The 19,729-nt window shown below is 41.3% G+C and overlaps 1 protein-coding gene across 1 annotated transcript in view; it reads left to right on the top strand.

The window, feature by feature from the left end:
* The window catches only part of hacl2 (2-hydroxyacyl-CoA lyase 2), a 30,288-nt gene extending 11,332 nt beyond the window's left edge, over window positions 1–18,956 (top strand). The window contains exons 3-14 of the mRNA XM_088428405.1: window positions 3,740–3,867; window positions 3,964–4,214; window positions 5,249–5,348; window positions 6,933–7,030; window positions 7,137–7,273; window positions 7,995–8,129; window positions 11,451–11,565; window positions 11,760–11,929; window positions 12,023–12,093; window positions 12,177–12,248; window positions 17,660–17,765; window positions 17,857–18,956. Of these exons, the coding sequence (XP_088284531.1) occupies window positions 3,740–3,867; window positions 3,964–4,214; window positions 5,249–5,348; window positions 6,933–7,030; window positions 7,137–7,273; window positions 7,995–8,129; window positions 11,451–11,565; window positions 11,760–11,929; window positions 12,023–12,093; window positions 12,177–12,248; window positions 17,660–17,765; window positions 17,857–18,035 (1,562 nt within the window). The 3' untranslated portion in view covers window positions 18,036–18,956. The remainder of the gene's footprint in view (window positions 1–3,739; window positions 3,868–3,963; window positions 4,215–5,248; window positions 5,349–6,932; window positions 7,031–7,136; window positions 7,274–7,994; window positions 8,130–11,450; window positions 11,566–11,759; window positions 11,930–12,022; window positions 12,094–12,176; window positions 12,249–17,659; window positions 17,766–17,856) is intronic.
* Window positions 18,957–19,729: the final 773 nt, after the last annotated feature.

The raw sequence follows: 19,729 nt of genomic DNA, 5'->3' as shown, positions 1-19,729 counted from the left end.
TCTTTGGCTTTTTGAAATGCCTCCAAGTTTTCATATACCTTGGTAAAATGTATAACTGTTACTGGTCCATTCAACTTTCTCGGGGATCTACTGCGACATTCTGTTTAAACTGCACAAAGAAAGAATAACATCAAATCCTAAACACTTCCGAGCAAATACAATATTAGGTAGGTCTCGATACTTGAGAGAAAAACATAAAAGAATAAACCATGTAATTTTTTTTTTAGTCAGTACAGGTATGTGGCACAACAGCTGGACAAGAACTTCATAAATAATAACAATTTGGAGAAGATAGGATAAGCTGGGTCAAGTTCCAACGTATTTTATTTTCACAGTGAATCTTCAGATTTTCAGCGCTGTAGAAAGCCTTTTATTGAAAATCACAATACTCTGATCAAATGCGTGACATGTTAAGAAATGGGATCATCTGGATCGAATTAATGCAGCTTTTATTGTTACAGAGAATAATCAGATTTTGTCATACTGTGTACCACTTTGTATATTAAAGATGTTTGAAAAAATATATATATAAAAAAAAAAAAAAAAAAAATATATATATATATATATATATATATATATATATATATATATATATATATATATATATATATATATAAAACCAAGGATTTTTTTTAATAAGGACTCATGTACTATTAACTACATCAGGAGGCACCAGGAGGTTCCGGTCCTCGAGGGCGCCTATTCAGCATTTTTTCAGTGTAACCATCCTCTGCTGCACCTGATTCAAATGCTCATGATCGCTATTGTTCTCCTGCAGACCTTACTGATGAGCTCATCATATGAATCAGGTGCAGCGGCAGTGGGTCACACTGAAAAAATGCTGGATAGGTGCTCTCAAGGACTGGAGTTGGTGACCCTTGTACTATATAATATACAGTGGGCCCCCGTGATACGAACTTAATCCGTTCAGCGGCTAGGCTCGTAACTCAAATTCGCTGTATGACTGGCAATCCAAACCTACGTTAATTAGTGAATGCGTGCAAAAACATCACGACTTTATACACATATTGAAAATTAGTAACATTATCTGCCGCACAGTGAAATTAAATAACATAAATATACAAATGAAAAATGACATTTACCTTTGGGGCGACGTGACGGGTCGAGGCGGAGGGGAGCAGAGACAAACCCGCAGAATTTATTTATTTTCTTAAACTAGAACATATCACCGGCGATTTCCTTCTCTTTAATTCATAATAGAAGAAGCCTCTCCATTTTGTTGTTGACCAAGGTCCGTCCCCTGGCAAGGAAAGTTTTGCCCTTAAAAGATTGCCGAGCGGTTACGGCCATACTCACTAGCAAAGTTAACTATGCGTGGGCCTCCGTATTTTTTTTATTATCTCCTGCTTCGTTTCTATTGTCATCATCCTCTTACTTCTTCCTTTACCGCCACTTGCAATTTTAGAAGCCATGTCTAACAGATAAAGTTTGCAAAGTCTTCACAACACACCGACCAACTCGTGCCATCAAGCTAGATGAGGGCGTTCGGCCAATAGCATATCGGCATTTCTGTGATTGACATGACGCCAGCCAATAGCATATCTGCATCTCCGTGACTGTGACCTTAATCGACCAACAGCATATCAGCATCTCCGTGACTGTGACCTTAATCGACCAATAGCATATCGGCATCTCCGTGACTGTGACCTTAATCGACCAATAGCATATCGGCATTTCCATTTATTGGTTGATTAAGGTCACAGTCACGGTCTCAGTCACGGAGATGCCGATATGCTATTGGTCGATTAAGGTCACAGTTACGGTCTCAGTCACGGAGATGCGGATATGCTATTGGCCGGTGTCATGTCAATCATAGAATGCCGCTGTGTTGTGAAGAGTTTGCAAACTTTATCTGTTAGACATGGCTTCTAAAATTGCAAGTGGCGGTAAAGGAAGAAGTAAGACGATGATGACAATAGAAACCAAGCAGGAGATAATAAAAAAATACGAAGGAGGCACACGCATAGTTAACCTTGCTAGTGAGTATGGCCGTAACTGCTCGACAATCGGTACAATTCTCAATAACAAGGAAGCTATTAAAGCAAGCAAGTCTTCTAAGGGCATAACTTTCCTTGCCAGGGGACGGACCTCGGTCAACAACAAAATGGAGAGGCTTCTTCTATTATGGATTTAAGAGAAGTACTCGCCGGTGATCTGTTCTCGTTTAAGAAAAGTTCTCATTTGAGAAAAAAAAAAATTCTGCGGGTTCATCTCTGCTCCCCTCCGCCCCAAAGGTAAATGTCATTTTTCCTTTGTATATTTATGTTATTTCATTTAACTGTACAGTAGATTATATTACTAATTTTAAATATGTATAAAGTTGTGATGTTTTTACCTAAGGTTTTTGCACGTGTTGCACGCATTCACTAATTGACATAGGTTTGGAGACTTTGATTGACTGTGAAATTTTGAAAATATAAGACCATCTGGGTCCAACTACAGCAATTTTGTTTGTATTGGTGAGACATCAGACATTGAGGCAACGTACACGCCATGCCCATATTTTAAAGTCATCAAATTTGAGAACTTTCATGTTCCATGTTTCAACTCTATTCTGGCCAGGATTAGCACAGTACAAAAACTTCGTTATTAAGGTTTTTGTCACTTGTGGCTAAGGAAATTTGAAACACATATTTGGAAGGCCCGACCCCATCATTTATGTTAGCCGATCTTCTTGAAATGTTGCTCAGTTGTGGCCCCGTGTCTGATAATGGAGCATGCCAAATGTAAAGTTGATTGGGTCAAGGGTTTTGGTACCGTAAAATGTACAAAACTACATAAATGGAATCGCAAAATTGACTTTGACTTTGAGGCGACATACTGGCCACGCCCATAGACGAAGTCATAAAATTTGAGAACATTCATGTTCCACATCTCAACACTATTCTGGCCAATTTTCAGTTAATTAGCTCAAATAGGATTAGCACAGTACAAGAATGAATTTTTGTCACTCGTGGCGAAGGAAATTTGAAACACGTATTTTGAAGCCCCGCCCCCATCATATATGTTAGCCGATCTTCACCAAATTTTGTCCAGTTGTGCCCCTATGTCAGATAATGGAGCATGGCAAATGTGAAGTTGATCGGGTCAAGGGTTTCGGTACCGAAAAATGTACAAAAATTCATAACTCTGGTTCTGTACATCCTAGCACATGGCGCTCATATGTTTTTTGTAGGTCTTGAGGCCCTACCTATGCCTAAAAAATAGCATCTCTAGGTGAAACGGGCCAGGACCCAGGAGAATTTTTCAACTTATTTGAAGCTTGTACAGCTGAGCTATTAATGTTTTTGTCACATGTGGCAAAAAAAAACATTAAACACAGTGACCTGGTAATGAGCAAAAACGGGCCAAAAGTGCACATTCAAAAATTCATAACTTTTTCTGTGTTGACTTTTTTTATAGGTCTACTAATTTTCGTACCTCTAGGTCAAACGGGCAGAGACAGGTAGCCTTTTTTTCCCAATCATATGGCCATTTAGGGTCCAATTACAGTCATTTTTTTCGTTTTGGCGAGACGTCTGACTTTGAGGTGGGCCACGGCCATTATCGAAAAGTCGTAAAATTTGAGAACGCTCATGTTCCATGTCTTAATGGTATTCTGACTACTATTCTGAACCCCATTTGGATGGAAATACCTTACAATCAAATCTGAGTATCTGCTTTCAAAGCACATCTTGTATCTAATCATGTGTCCTTTTCCTGATTGTCTTTCTATTAGGTACCATTGGTGTAGCCGTAGTGACTGCTGGCCCAGGTCTTACGAACACTGTGACAGCAGTAAAGAATGCTCAAATGGCAGAATCACCATTGTTGCTCATCGGAGGTGCTGCTGGTACACTTCTTCAGGTACAGTCGAATACTAGATTATGACAACATGTAATGACTGGAAACAATGTTGCTGGAATGTCACAACCAATCTCATCATTTTTTGTGTGGGTCTAGGGCAGAGGAGCGCTGCAAGATATTGAACAAATGTCTCTGTTCAAGCCTCTGTGTAAGTTCTGTGCCTCCATCAGAACCGTCCGAGAAATTGTGCCCACTGTCAGAAAGGCATTGGCTGTTGCTCAGTCTGGAACACCTGGGCCGGTTTTCATCGAATTCCCAATCGACACACTCTACCCTTTCCATCTGGTGTCCAGAGAGTTTGCTGTTGAACACCCTCCAAAGGGACTGATGGGCAAAGTTGTCTCTTGGTATGCTTTTTGTCCATATTATAGAAGAAAATGTTTATTTATTCATTTAAATGACATTTATGAGTACCCTGAATAATCATTTACTCACAGACTACATTAAGTACACCTGAGCAAGTTGATGACAGCCAAAAAAAAGTTCTAGAAACGTTTTTGCTTTTATCAGGCTAATGATGGTCAATTTTGATTTGCTTTAGGACAGGAGTCTCTGCTCTCACTACAAAATGTAATAAGAACAGCAGCCAGAAGCTGCACCAAAAATCAAAGATCAAGCCAAACAGAGCATAATTGAATGAATTGTTAAAGGATAAACTAAATCAGCCCATTTAGCCCTGCACCTGTTAATCCACAGACCGGTACCGCGACGCGGACCGACTGTTTGGGGCCCTCAGCTTTAGGGTGCTTTTTATTTTTATTTTTTTAGTCAACATCACTCTATATACAGTTTTAGAGAAACATATACTGTATTGGATGGATTCTTGTTTTTTTTATCTAACCTCTTGTTTTTGTACACCACTACAAATTACAACCACAATAAACACTTTGACTTATAAATTCTGTCAAAATTGAGTATTATCTCTGTAAAAGAAGAATATTTGGATCTATCTTTTGTAAATACAGCTGGTGCAGTCATAACCCCTGTAAATACATCCTGAATTTAATGCAGTTATATAAATAACTGTATTATAAATTTAAATACAGTTATACATACTGTATTTACAGTGGAGCCCTGTTAGTTGCAGGGGATACGGACCAGCTCAGTGAACTGCAAAATTCATCTTATAATTGACATTTATAAGTACATAGGAAAATCTTGATTTTTACATTTATTTTGAAAGACCAAACTCTACAATATGTGGATACAACTCGCAATAAAATAGGGGTTGGCTCTCCAAAAAAAGTACAATATTGTTTTAAAATATTGAAAACGAAATATGTAGACAGAAATGTGAGTGACACACCATGAGTATGTACCCATGTTTAAAAATCTATTGGATTATATCTACTGTGAATGATGTATAAAACATTCTTGCTAGGTACATCAACATTCACCTCATGAACATTTTTGCTGGTGCCTGGGAGAGAAGAGATGTTTTGCCTCTTCCTATTTACATTCCACAAGCCACTGATGATCAGGTACATCAGCACTTAACACATCTTTGTTTTTGTTTTTTTTTAACTTTTTTAACGTAGTGATGTCATACAGTGCATATATACAGTGTTCCCTCGTTTTTCGTGGTTGACAGGGCCCGGAAACCCCACACAAAAAGTGAATTCCACGATGTCAGAGCAAAAATGTTCCATCAGCCAGAATCCCAAAATATCTTTCTTTTTAAGTTTCCAAGGTTTGCTTGTTATATCATTGCTCCATGTGCGTTTGTGTGTGTTTTTAACCCTTGTGCACGTGACTTGATAGATCTACCTGTGAAACCTTTTTTGCCACAGTGGCTAAAGGAGTTTTGGGGTGTGATATCATTTATGAATATATTTTTTTCTTTCAATCTCTCAAAATTTTCACTGGCATCAGATCTAGCCATACCAATGTAGGTTTAATTTATTTATTCCCCTCACAGTCATTATTAGTGCAAAAAAGGCGACTGAAAAAAATAAAAGATGCTGGCTGTATCAACAACAACAAAGAAAAGTTTATTGGTTGAAAATTGTAAAATTACAGTAATCCCTCACTACTTCGCGCATCACTTATCGCGCCCTCAGTGCATCGCAGATTTTTTTTTATTTATTTATTTTTTTTTTGAGGGTGGGAGAAGCTGTATTGCGGAGAGACGTCCTGTGACGTATTCCTGTATGCCAGACAGAAGAGGTATAAATGCACTTGCCAAGGACGTCAAACTACTGCAGTACACATATTTACTTAAATCTTAAATTATTAAACCTTATATAGTAACTGAACAGTTACCCCTTTCCATCCTTTGAAGTCTTGCGGCAGCCGCAGTCATATTAGCAGCACGCAGAAGTCTAATTACAGTGAAAGTTGTAGATAAGTAAACAAGTTAATAATGAGAGTTTACACTTGAAATACCATTTTATTATAAAAGAAATCTAGGTAAGAGAATTCCAACGGTCTGGGTGAACGTCTCCTCTCCCCTGAGTCTATCCAACAGCCTACACGTTTCGTTGTTATCATTATGTGCTTATTTCTTGTCTAGAATAGTGTGCATTGCTATCTATGTATGCAGTCCTAGTTCATCTCGCCCCAGTCCTTAGATAAAGCTGTTGACGCAGGAAAGTGTGAGCTGGGACCTTAGCCCAGCTGTTGGTGGCCCCTGACTGGCTCTTTTTGTTATGTCTTGTAATGTGCAATGCTTTGCTGAATGAATCAAAACCAGGCAGGGGCGCTTGAGCAGTTGAATTAGTGCCGACAAAGCATGAGTTCGCTCGCCAAGCTTTTTCTCTGTACCATGGTATAGAAAAGTCAATCTTGGCTGGTCTGAGTTACTCTTTTTGCTGCTTAGCAGCTAGGCTTGTCCTAGTCTTCTTTAAGAGATTTCTCTGACACACGGGCACGTCCCTTTCGTGTAACAAGCGGGAGTTGGGGCGGGAGTAGATTAAAACTTCCTCATTGGTCGATGGTCGCGCCGGGTGTCTTGCAGGACACTCTAATCTGATTTCAAGAGGGAGATTGGCACCTCTATAAAACACACGATTGACTTGTGGCATACATATTACATACATATTTATTTTCTTTGGAATGCACTTTAGGTACAAAAGTGTGTTGAACTGGTGAGCCGAGCGAAGAAACCTATTATACTTCTTGGAAGCCAAGCCACACTACCACCAACACCAGTTGTTGAGATCAGGTAAAACATGTTCAGCCAAAATGGTTGTCTTTCAGGTTTACGTTGTTCAAGTAAATAAGATTTATTACCCAATCTTTTATATTATCCAAGTTTCATGGCATTACAGGAATGCTTTGGAAGACTTAGGCCTTCCTTGTTTCCTTGGGGGTATGTCTCGAGGCATGCTGGGTAAAGACAACCCTATCTATATTCGACAAAACAGACGTGATGCCCTAAAGGTGGCTGATGTGGTGGTCCTCGCAGGTGAGACATTTTGAAAATCTCACAAGAAAGTAGCAAAAGGCAGAAGGATGTGTGAAGAGTGTTGTTTTATAATGGGTCTTTATCTTTTAAAATTTTGCAAAGTTTTTGCCATACAGACAAGGAGCTAGAAGTATGAAGATTGAATATTCATACTGTCTTAATACATGCACAGGCAATATGTCTTTCTATGTATGTCATCCTCTTGCAATTTTTATTCCTGTTCTATGAAATAGTGCAACATCATTTTACTAATGTTTGTCAGATGATAAGTCATATTTATGTGGACCTTGATTCTTCCCTCAAGGGCCTTATGATAAGGCTCTATTAAACAGACAATATCCTATTCGTCTTATCTAAAAACATGTTGTGCTATCATGCTGAAACCAGCTGCAGACAAACTACAGTGTGCTGATCCAGGTCCCCCCCCCCATAGTATAGAAGATGGGATAGGGAGTACAGTGTTTGAAAAACTGCCCATCCATCAATTTTTCTAGCCGCTTATCTTCACAAGTGTTGCAAGCGTGCTGGAATCTATCCCAAACAGTATGGGGGCATTAGGCAGGGTACACCCCTAACTGGTTTCCAGTCAATCACAGGGCACATATAGAGACAACAACCATTCACACTTGCAAGCGTACAGGCCAAAATTGGTGCATGTTTGTTTATTTGTTTTTTGTGTGTTTGTTTTGGGTGGACAGTTTTGTTCTTTTTTTTTCTGCAGGCACAGTGTGTGACTTCCGTTTGGGCTACGGAAAAGTTCTGAACAGACGTTGCAAGATCATTGCTGTGAACAGAGACAGGATGCAGCTTCTCAAAAACTCTGATATGTTTTGGAAACCAACTTTAACAATTCAAGGTATGATGATATGAGGGGGGATTAGTTCCGCTCCCAAGTGGAGGAGTTCAAATATCTTGGAGTCTTGTTCAGGAGTGAGGGTGTGATGGAACGGGAGATTGATTGGTGCAGCGTCTGCTGTGTTGCAGACTGTGCCAGTCTGTTGTGGTAAAGAAGGAGCTGAGCCCAAAGACGAAGCTCTTGATTTACCGGTTGGTTGATCAACATTCCTGCCCTCACCATGGTCATGAGCTTTGGGCCGTGACAGTAAGAAAAGAGATCTCAGATGCAAGTGGCTGAAATGAGTTTCCTCTCCAGGGTGTCTGGGCTCTCCCTTAGAAGAAGGGTGAGAAGCTTGGTCATCCGGAAGAAACACGGAGTAGAGCCATTGCTCCTTCATGTTAAGTGGAACCAGCTGAGGTAGCACTAAGTCCCTCCCGGATGACCAAGCTCCTCACCCTATCTCTAAGGGAGCGCGTGGACACCCTGCGAAGAAAACTCATGTCAGCCGCTTGTATCCGGGATCTCCTTCTTGCAGTCACAACCCACAGTTCGTGACCATAGGTGACGGCAGGAACATAGTTTGACTGGTAAATAGAGAGCTTTGCCCTTCGACTCACCTCTCTCTTCACCACGACAGACCAGTACAGAGAGCAGATGCTGCACCGATCCATCTGTCAATCCCTTTTCCATCCTACTATCACTCGTGAACAAGACCCCAACATACTTGAACTCCTCCACTTGGGGCAGGACCTACCTCTTCCGCGAACCGAAGGGGGCACTCCACCCTTTTCTGACTGAGGACCATGGTCTCAGATTTGGAGGTGCTGATCTTCATCCCAGCCGCTTCACACTTGGCTGTGAACCGCTCCAGCGAGAGTTGGAGATCATGGTCTAAATAAGCAACAACAGCACTACGTCGTCTACAAAAGTGATGCAATGCTGAGACTCCCAAACCGGACTCCCTCAACGCTTGCGCCTAGAAATTCTGTACATAAAAGTAATGAACAGAATCGGTGATAAAGGGCATCCCTGGAGTCCAACCTCCACCGGAAACGGATTCAACTTACTGCCGGCAATGCGGAGCAAAGTCTGACATCAGTGGTACAGGGACCGAACAGCCCGTATCAGGGCATTTGGTATCCTGGCGAGAGTGTAGAGCTGGTCCCCTGTTCCAAGGCCGAGACGAAAACCACATTGCATGCGAAAAACACATTTTTTTTACCACTTTGGTGACTTCAGCCCCAGATATGAGAGAGCCCATCTCGGAGCTCTAGACTCTGCTTCCTCAGGGGAAGGCGTGTTGGCGAAATTGAGGAGGTCTTCGAAGTATTCTGCCCACCTGTTCACAACATCCCGAGTTGAGGTCAGCATCGCCCCACCACCACCATAAGCAATGCTGATGGTGCACTGCTTTTCCCTCCTGAGACGCCGGATGATGGACCAGAATTTCCTTGAAGCCGCCCGGAAGTCGTTTTCCATAGCCTCACCAAACTCCTCCCACACCCAGGTTTTTGCCTTGGTGACCACAGAAGTCGCACAGCGCTTGGCCAGTAGATATCTGTCAGCTGCATTTGGAGTCCCACAGCCCAAAAATACCTGATAGGAGTCTTCAACTTGACGGCTTCCCTTACCGCTGTTAAGGGAACCAGCGAGTTCAGGTATTACCGCCACGACAGGCACCGACCACCTTACGGCCACAACATGGTCCACTCGGACTCAATGTCCCCCGCTTCCTCCGGGACGTGGGGGAAATTCTGCCTGAGGTGGGTGTTGAAACCTCTTCTGACAGGAGACTCTGCCAGATGTTCCCAGCAGACTCTCATGATACGTTTGGGCCTGCTAAATCTGACTGGCATCCTCCCCCACCATCGGAGCCAACACACCACCAGGTGGTGATCATTTGACAGCTCCGCCCCTTTCTTTACCCGAGTGTCCAAAACGTATGGCTGCAAATTCGATAATACAACCACAAAATCGATCATCAAACTGCAGCCTAGGGTGTGCTAGTGCCAAGTGCACATATGGACACCCATATGTTTGAACATGGTGTTTGTTATTGACAATCCGTGTCGAGCACAGAATTCCAATGACAAAGCACCATTCGGGTTCAGATTGGGGGGGCTGTTCCTCCCAAACACATCCCTCCAGGTCTCACTGTCATTGAGAACGTGAGCATTGAAGTCCCCCAGCAGAACGAGGGAGTCCCCAGAGGGAGCCCTCTCTTGCACACCCTCCAAGGACTCCAAAAAGGGTGGGTACTCTGAACTGTTGTTTGGTGCATAAGCACAAACAACGGACCCGTCCCCCCACCCAAAGGCGGAGAGAGGCTACCCTATTGTCCACTGGGGTAAACCCCAATGTACAGGCACTGAGCTGGGGGGCAATAAGTATGTCCAGACCTGTTTTGTGCCTCTCATCGCAGGCAACTCCAGAGTGGAAAAGAGTCCAACCCCTCTCGAGAGGACTGGTACCAGAGCCCAAGCTGTGTGTGGAGGCGAGTCCGACTATAGTTGGAACTTTTTGGCCTCACACACCAGCTCAGGCTCCTTCCCTGCCAGAGAAGTGATATTCCATGTCCAAGAGATAGCTTCTGTAGCCGTGGATCGGAGCACCAAGGCTCCCGTCTCTGGCTGCCGCCCAGCTTACACTGCACCTGACCCCTATGGCCCCTCCCACAGGTGGTGAGCCCACAGGAAGGGGAACCCATGTAACCTCTTTGGGCTGAGCCCGGCCGAGCCCCATGGGTGCGGGCCCAGCCACCAGGGGGGCGCAAGCGAGCCTCACCTCCAGGCCTGGCTCCAGAGGGGGGCCACGGTGACCCGTGTCAGGGCGAGGGAAACCTAAATTCACTTATTTTATTCATCATTAAGGGTCGATGGACCGTGCTTAGTCTGGTCCCTCACCTAGGACCTGTTTGCCATGGGTGACCAGTGTCTGGGCAAGGGAAACCTAAATCTATTCTTTTCATTCATCCTTAAGGGTCGATGGACCGTGCTTAGTCTGGTCCCTCACCTAGGACCTGTTTGCCATTGGTGACCTTGCCAGGGGCATAAAGCCCTAGACAACTTAGCTCCTAGGATCATTGGGATGCGCTGTTGATATCCAGTCAGAGCAGTTGCTTGCATAGTTTGCAACTTTCACGATTACTGAGGCTGATTTTCAATCCTATCTCCCGCGTATCTCCTGATCAGCTCACACACACCTGATTCAAATGACCAGCTCATCACCATCTCTGTGGATGCCTGATAACAATCCTGGTACCCTTGTACCTTGGCCCAGTCACAGAGGAACACCTTAATTTAGACATACGGTAACTTCTAAAATGTTTGTCTGTTTCAGGTGATGCCGGTTCATTTTTAGTACGGCTTTCTAAAGGCTTAAAGGGCCATCGGTGTCCGCAAGAATGGCCTCAGAGTCTCAAAGCTGGAGATGTGGCCAAAGAAAAATTAAATAGGTAAGGAGCCCATGCAGAAAATGTTCTTGTATTCTGTTTATTTCTTATGAAAGTGTACCCAAACTGACAATTCATTACTATGTAAGTATGTAAAGACATCTATAAACTAGGTCATGGCATCTACTTATGAATAGGGGGGCATTACATTAAATTAAGGAAAGGTACTTAATGTAGTTTTTTTTTTTTTTTTTCAGGGCTTTAGCCAATGAGAAGACTGAGCATCACCTCAATCCTTTGAAAGTTCTTTACACATTAGAGGAACAAATGTCAGAAGACAGCATCATTGTAGCAGATGGGGGTGATTTCGTTGGAACCGCTGCTTACATTTTGAGGCCACGGGGACCACTGCGTTGGCTCGATCCAGGTCCACTCTTTCTCTCTGGACATCACATGAAAAACTCACTTGGGGTTGCGTTTTACATGAATTGTGAATTTTGGGAATAATAATTCTTTATAGGGGCCTTTGGGACACTGGGAGTCGGAGGGGGATTCGCGCTGGGTGCAAAACTGTGCAGGCCTGAATCAGAGGTCCTGATCTAATTCAGTTTTTTTTTTAAATGATCCATCTGCTTGTGATGCCTAATGAATGAAATGTGACCTGTGCGTTTAAGGTTTGGATTGTCTATGGTGATGGTTCCTTAGGATACAGTGTTGCTGAGTTTGACACATTCACCCGACATAAGGTAGATGTATTATCAATACATGTCTGACTCTTTTGATATACTGCATAATGTGTTTTTTAGTACATCATTTTTTTAGCCGCTTAACCTCATAATGTTGAAGACTTATTCGTGCTTTTCCCCAACTGCCTTTAGGCAGTAAGCAATGTACACCGTGAACTGGTTGCCAGTCAATTGCACGGCACGCACAACCACACCTATGGGCAATTTGGAGTGTCCAATATTCCCACCATGCATGTTTTTCCAAAAGTGGGTTAAAACTGCAATACCTCGAGAAAACGCATGTGGGGTGAGAACATGCAAACTCCACACAGGAAGGCTGGAGGCGAAACCTATGAATTTTGCAATGTCAACACATATACATTACGCCCCGGTTTACGAGTTTAATCCGTTCCGCGGTTGGGATCGTAACGCGAACTCGCCATATGGAGGGCCGTCCAAACTTATGTAAAATAGCTAATGCGTGTAAAACCCGGATAAAAACATCAAAATTGAATATACATATTAAAAATTGGTATCTAAATAGTATAGTAAGTGCTACATATATAAAATAGACATGTATACAACTAAATTACATCATAAATAAAAAATATAGAAATGATTTATTTACCTTTTGAGTGATGTGACGAGCTTGTTATGGCCATATTCTCTAGTGAGGGGCTAGGCTAGCTTAGCCTTCTTTGTATTTCTTGAATATATCTTGGTTCGTTTCCGTATAAATCATCTTCTTACTTTTCTCTTTAACATCACTAGCAATCTTGGGACCCATGGCTAACCCATTCAAGTTTGAATTAATCAGTAAAATGCACAATAAATATGTTATTTTAATCACGCAAGACGAGTTCCAGTCTTTAGCATGCGACCATTTTGACCGTGACGCCGACCAATAGCAGACCAATAACCGCATAAGCGGTGACGCATGTATAGACATATGTGCGCGGACACATCCAACATGGCGGTTACACACACTGTCATGTTGGATGTATCGTAAGCCGAAAGAAATGGCGTAAAGAGGGGACAAAAAAACGTCGCGGTCCAAGTCGTAAGCTGAAAAAAACGCAAAGCAGGGTCCACTGTAAAACACACACACACACACACATATATATATACATATATATATATATATATACAGTGGGCCCCCGTGTTACGAACTTAATCCGTTCAGCGGCTACGCTCGTAACTTGAACTGCTCGTATGACGGGCAATCCAAACCTATGTTAATTAGTGAATGCGTGCAACACGTGCAAAAACCTTAGGCAAAAACATCACGACTTTATACACATATTAAAAATGAGTAACAATCTACTGTACAGTTAAATTAAATAACATATACAAAGGAAAAATGACATTTACCTTTAGGGCGATGTGACTTGAGCTGGGTGGAGGCGGAGGGGAGCAGAGACCAACCCGCAGAATTTATTTATTTATTTTCTTAAACGGGAACTTTTCTCAAACTAGAACATATCACCGGCGATTTCCTTCTCTTTAATCCATAATAGAAGAAGCCTCTCAATTTTATTGTCGATCAAGGTCCGTCCCCCGGCAAGGAAAGTCTTGGCCTTAGAAGATTGCCGAGCGGTTACGGCCATACTCGAGCAAGGTTAACCATACGTGCGCCTCCTTCGTATTTTTTTTTATTATCTCCTGCTTCGTTTCTATTGTCATCATCCTCTCACTTCTTCCTTTACCGCCACTTGCAATTTTAGAAGCCATGTCTAACAGATAAGTTTGCAAAGTCTTCACAACATTCCTTCCTTCCGTTTTTCACCCATTTTCTCTCCTTCCTTCCATCCCGACCAGCTGTGCCATTAAGCTAGATAAAGGCGTTCGGCCAATAGCATATCGGCATTCCTGTGATTGACGTGACGCCGGCCAATAGCATCTCCGTGAGTGAGACCGGGACTGACACCGTGATTGAGACAGTGACTGTGACATTGTAAGAGCAATAGCGTTCAACGTTGCCGTGATGAGCGTCAACTTCTGATTTAGTTGACGTAGCAAAGCGAAAATAAATATACTATTACAATGCCCGGCATGTCGTACTGTTCGTAAGATGGAAGGTTTGTGCGTAAGTGGGGGACAAAAAACTCCACGGTCCACGCTCGTAAGTCGAAATGTTCGTAAAAGAGGGTGTTCGTAAACCGGGGGCCGACTGTATGTGTACATATATATATATATATATATATATATATATATATATATATATATATACAGTGGGCCCCCGGGTTACGAACTTAATCCGTTCAGCGGCTACGCTCGTATCTCGAATTGCTCGTACAGCGGGCAATCCAGACCCATGTTAATTCGTGAATGCGTGCAACGCGCGCAGAAGCTTTAGGTAAAATCATCACGCTGTATACATATATTAATATTAAGTGACATATTCTACTGTACAGTTGCATTAAATAACAAATACAAAGGAAAAATGATTTTTACCTTTGGAAAGACGTGACTTGTGCTGAGATAAGCAGAGATGAGCAGAGATGAATGCTCGAAGTCAATACGGTAAATCAGATATGCTATTGGTCTTACAGTGTCAAAGTAACTTTTTCAGTCAGGGTTTTCTCTACTTCCTTCCATCCCAACCAGCTGTGCCATCAAGCTAGATAAAGGCGTTCGGCCAATAGCATATCGGCACTTCTGTGATTGACGTGTGACGCCGGCCAATAGCATCTCCGTGAGTGAGACCGGGTGACCTTAATCGACCAATAGCATATTGGCGTCTCCTTGACTGACTGATAATTATTTGCACTTTTTTTTTTAACGGTTGGAATGTATTGACATCTTATTGATTAAAACACATTTAAACCTGTGACGATTTTTTGTCCTGCAATCGGCACACTTAATTTCATGTCAGCTGTTTTTCCCGACGTGAATTGAGCTGGGTGGAGGCGGAGGGGAAGTTGTGTGTGTTGTATTTACTAGGCACCACACTTATGGCTTGTTCGAGCGTCAGTTCACCGTTGGTTACAACTCACAGAATTGCAAGAATGGCGCTGTCCCAAAGCATGTCGGGAGGTCGCCGACTAACATGACATGCAATTTTGTCAAGTAACCATTATATGGCACTGTAATACCAGCCGTAACAGGGTGCAGAGATTAATTTAATGAGGTAATACGACAACGCATATAGGCTATTGGTCTTACAGTGTTACAGTAACTCTTTCAGTCATGGTGCAAATCACGGAGATACTAAAACATCATCCTCTTATTTCTTCCTTTACCGCTGCTAGTAATTTTAGAAGCTATGTCTAACAGATAAAGTTTGCAAAGTCTTCAAAACATTCCGTTTTTCACTCATTTTGTCTACTTCCTTCCATCCTGTCCCATCAAGCTAGATAAAGGCGTTCGGCCAATAGCATATCGGCATTTCTGTGATTGACGTGTGACGCCGGCCAATAGCATCTCCGTGAGTGAGACCGGGTGACCTTAATCGACCAATAGCATATTGGCGTCTCCTTGACTGACTGATAATTATTCGCACTTTTTTTTAAACGGTTGGAATGTATTGACAATTAATTAAAAAAAAACACACATTTAAACCAATGACAATTCTTTGTCCTGCAATCGGCACATTTAATTTCATGTCAGCTGTTTTTCCCTTTAGCTGTACAAACACTACACTTAAATGGTAATTATATTTAGACACCGTGAGTGAGACAGTCAGTGTGAGATTGTAAGACCAATAGCGTTCACGTTACCGCCATAAGTATCTGTTAATGATTGTAGATGACGCAACTGGTGAGTACGTTGACGCAGTTAGGCGAGAATATTTCTACATGCTCAATGGCTGGTTTGTCGGAATGCTCGCAAGACGAGAGGTTAGCTCGTAAGCGGAGGACAAAAATCTCCCTGATCCACGCTCGTAAGGCGAATTGTTCGCAAATCAGGGTGCTCGTAAGCCGGGGGCTGACTGTATATATATATATATATATATATATATATATATATATATATATATATATATATTGACAAGTGAAAAACCAATACAGTACAGCGTCAAGATTTTATTTCGAGACAACGGTAAAGCCCCTGAGCCAATCAGGATTCAGAGCACAATGCGCTGTAAAAAATATCCACACTGTAAAAAATCCGTGAAGCAGCGAACCCGTGAAAGATGAACCGCAATACAGCGAGGGATTACTGTATATGTTCAAAAGGAAGTAGGAAGAGGGTCTCCTGGGGGACCAAATCTCCTGCTGATCCGCAGGGAACTAGCACCCTCATACTGGTGGACCCGTCACACGCCAGCCTGTTCCCAATTCCCAGAAAACAGCAGTGGTAAACGGTAAAATATAAACCCTTGTGAGGATCAGTGGCTCTAGAAAATGGATGGATGGAACTTCCTTTTGGTCTCCTATTCATCCCATTTTTTCCCTTCAAATTGCATGAAGTGAATGGTAATTTTATCCTTCTTAAGTCTTAAAGCCGTTTGTTCATAAAATCCATGTTTTGTATAGGGGGAATGGCCCAGATGACAGCCATTGTGAATCTCTTTGGGACAATCAAAAGGATTTTACTTGCACAGCGCAGTAACACAAAAAAACTAGATGCTAATCCTGACTTGAACTGTAGTTTTCCACTTTCAGTCACTGAAGCGATCAGCAAGCTATTTCGCACAAGAATAGCAACTGGTCAATTCCGTGTGTAAGCAATAGTGCTCATCTTGGCATTGCTTGTTAAAGTAAGAATTTTCATCTATTGCTTATGGACATCAGACTAATGGATTCTGTCCTATCCTTTTTTTTTTTTTTAATGCTTCATAAAATCATTTTATGGTCTGGATTAATCCTCCTTGCAGGCCTCTGGTGTTTGAGACCCCAGTTTTATACCCAGTCATGGCACACACATGTTCCTAATTAGGCTGTTTACCCGTGGTGTGTTCTGAACAGGTATTTGATGACCATCCCTCAATTTTCTCTCTTTTTATCACTTGTCTTTGTTGCAGGCATCAAATTCCAAATAATCTAATACTTCTTAAAAACAGACTTTATTATACAGACTCAATTGCATATAGGTGGAAAAATATTTTTTTATACCATCAAATTCTGTATCCGTGGACTTGGGTGCAGTTTTTCTTGAAAAAAAAAAAAAAAACACACTTCTGAGCACCACAGATACAGTACATAATAACTGTGTTGTACTGACAATGTTTGAAGTTGTAAATTCACGTCTTAACTTTCATAGGTAGAAGAAGAGGGAAACCACTGAAAAATGCCTAAACAACAAAATACTTTGCTTTGACTTGGTCAAGTGATGATATGGATGGTCACGATGAACAATGTCATATTTTTTTCTTTTTTGTTAACCTCAGGGTCTTTTGTCACAGAAATGGCCGGAAATACCAAAACATGCAAATGTTTTTACAATAAATATGTTGGGGATTGTTAAATAGTGTTTGTCTTCTTTTTTAGACACCAGTTATTGCTGTTGTGGGAAATGACGCATGCTGGGGTCAAATTTCCAGGGAACAGGTTCCCATTCTGGGCAGCAATGTGGCATGTGGCCTGGCATTTACAGGTACAGTGAGTATGATGATAGCTTCTACAATTTTTTTTTTTTATTAATTATTTTAATGTTAGGCCCTGACTATTCACCTCCCTTTTTGCAGATTATCACATTGTAGCCAATGGATATGGCGGTAAGGGCTACCTTGTCAGGCGTGAGAATGAGAAGCAGCTTGAGGACATCATTAAGGATGCCCGAAAGGAGAGCCAGAAGGGCAAAGCAACACTTGTCAATGTCCTGATAGGCAAAACAAAATTTAGAGAGGGCTCCATCTCTGTATAATGTTAATATGCTCTGAGCATATGCAATAGATCCCTTTAATATTATCATATACAATATAGAAGAAAATGGACTTGAAAGCCTTAATGTAATTAAACCCGACCTGCTGCTTGGGTTATGATTTCGAACAAACCCTAATTGTTGCATTTCAAAAAGGGATACCCACTGAAGTTGGAAAAATAATGCTGGCATCTGCTCGAAACCTCTGATGTCACTAATCTATATCAATCAGTCTAAAGTGTTGAAAGTGGCTGAAGATTAAGCAAACATTTTGTTTTTAGGGTCTCCTTAAAAGTAATGATTTCTAAGTTACATGACAACAACAATACATTTTGTTTAAGAGATTATACCTCTTTGACATGTTAACCACACATGTATTGCAAATGTAATTTCTTGCACTGCTAAACAGAATAACTTTAAACCTGTTATGAGATTAACTGAGACTTTATCATGTGGGAAAAACAGTAATTGTCTGGGAAACTAATGAATTGAGTTTGAAAATGTGTTCACTGCTTTAGACAACTCAGGTTATATGCCTTTTGTGCGTTCAACAAAGATAACAATAACATACTCTATTAAGGAATTAATTATTTGCACAAATGATGTCATTTTCAGTAGGGGCAGAGAACCATTTTGACCTCAGGAACTATTTAAATTTTTCTTCCAAGGACCATACTACATTTTAAAAATATATATAATGTGTGAATATTATGTAATATGAACATTTGAAGGCTAGCACTTTCTCTGTTTTTTTTTTTTTTTTTTTGGTTGTTTTTGAAGAATTGAAAAACAGGTCAGATCAAATGTTCTCGCCCACTTCTGCTTTACAGACTAATTCATATGTACTGCACTCTAAATGGAAACAGTTTTCTGATAAATGTAATGTTAAATTGGATTATCTAATAAAATTCCAAATAGGAAGTACTTGTTTGGGTAGTGGTGGTGGTGTGTGTGTGTGTGTGTGTGGTTGTGTGTGTGAAAAAATATGCAGTTATATATGATCTTTTTTTCTTGGTGGTGGTGGGGGGTATTCTGAAGATTTTTTGGGCCAACTGGGAAAAACCCTGAGTAATCTTCTCAGCCTCCTCCCTGTCGTAAAGTCAATGATGATGTCCTGGGACCATCCTAATGGGGTGCCCCTTCCTCATGTCTCTTTCGTGCAGGCAGCATGGTTTTTAAGCAAGAGATGGCAGCCTTGGTGCATTTTATAAGTTGTTGAACCATCGAGAGGGAAAAAAAATCCTAATTATGAGGCGAACATTAGAAGATGACTGCCATCACCTTTGGCAATTCATCTAATTTCCTAATTTCCTATGTCTCTTGTAGTTTGGAAAAACACACACACACACACACACATATATATATATATATATATATATATATATATATATATATATATATAATTTTTGCTTCCATTGCGCCCTACTTGTTTGCTTATTGCTACATGAGAAGAATGCATGGCATAATAACAATCTATTTTTTGTTTTTCAAGTCAAGAAATATTTTTGTTCCTCGTTTAATCCCAAGTGATTTAAGTTAATAGTTTTTGTTTGCATTTAGAAAATAAAACATTTTTATTCATTGTACTACGTTTTGTAATTTCTGAAATTATCTAAAAATAAAAACTATTTAAATACAAACAGAAACTAATATATCATTTGTATTAGCAGTGGTTTAGTTACAAGAAAAAGTGTCTT

The sequence above is a fragment of the Hippichthys cyanospilos genome, chromosome 11 (genome assembly GCF_059441005.1).
Source record: "Hippichthys cyanospilos isolate Australia breed blue-spotted pipefish chromosome 11, RoL_Hcya_1.0, whole genome shotgun sequence".
Taxonomy (NCBI): domain Eukaryota; kingdom Metazoa; phylum Chordata; class Actinopteri; order Syngnathiformes; family Syngnathidae; genus Hippichthys; species Hippichthys cyanospilos.
The sequence above is the reverse complement of the archived record's forward strand: the minus strand, read 5'-3'. Positions and strand labels throughout refer to the sequence as shown.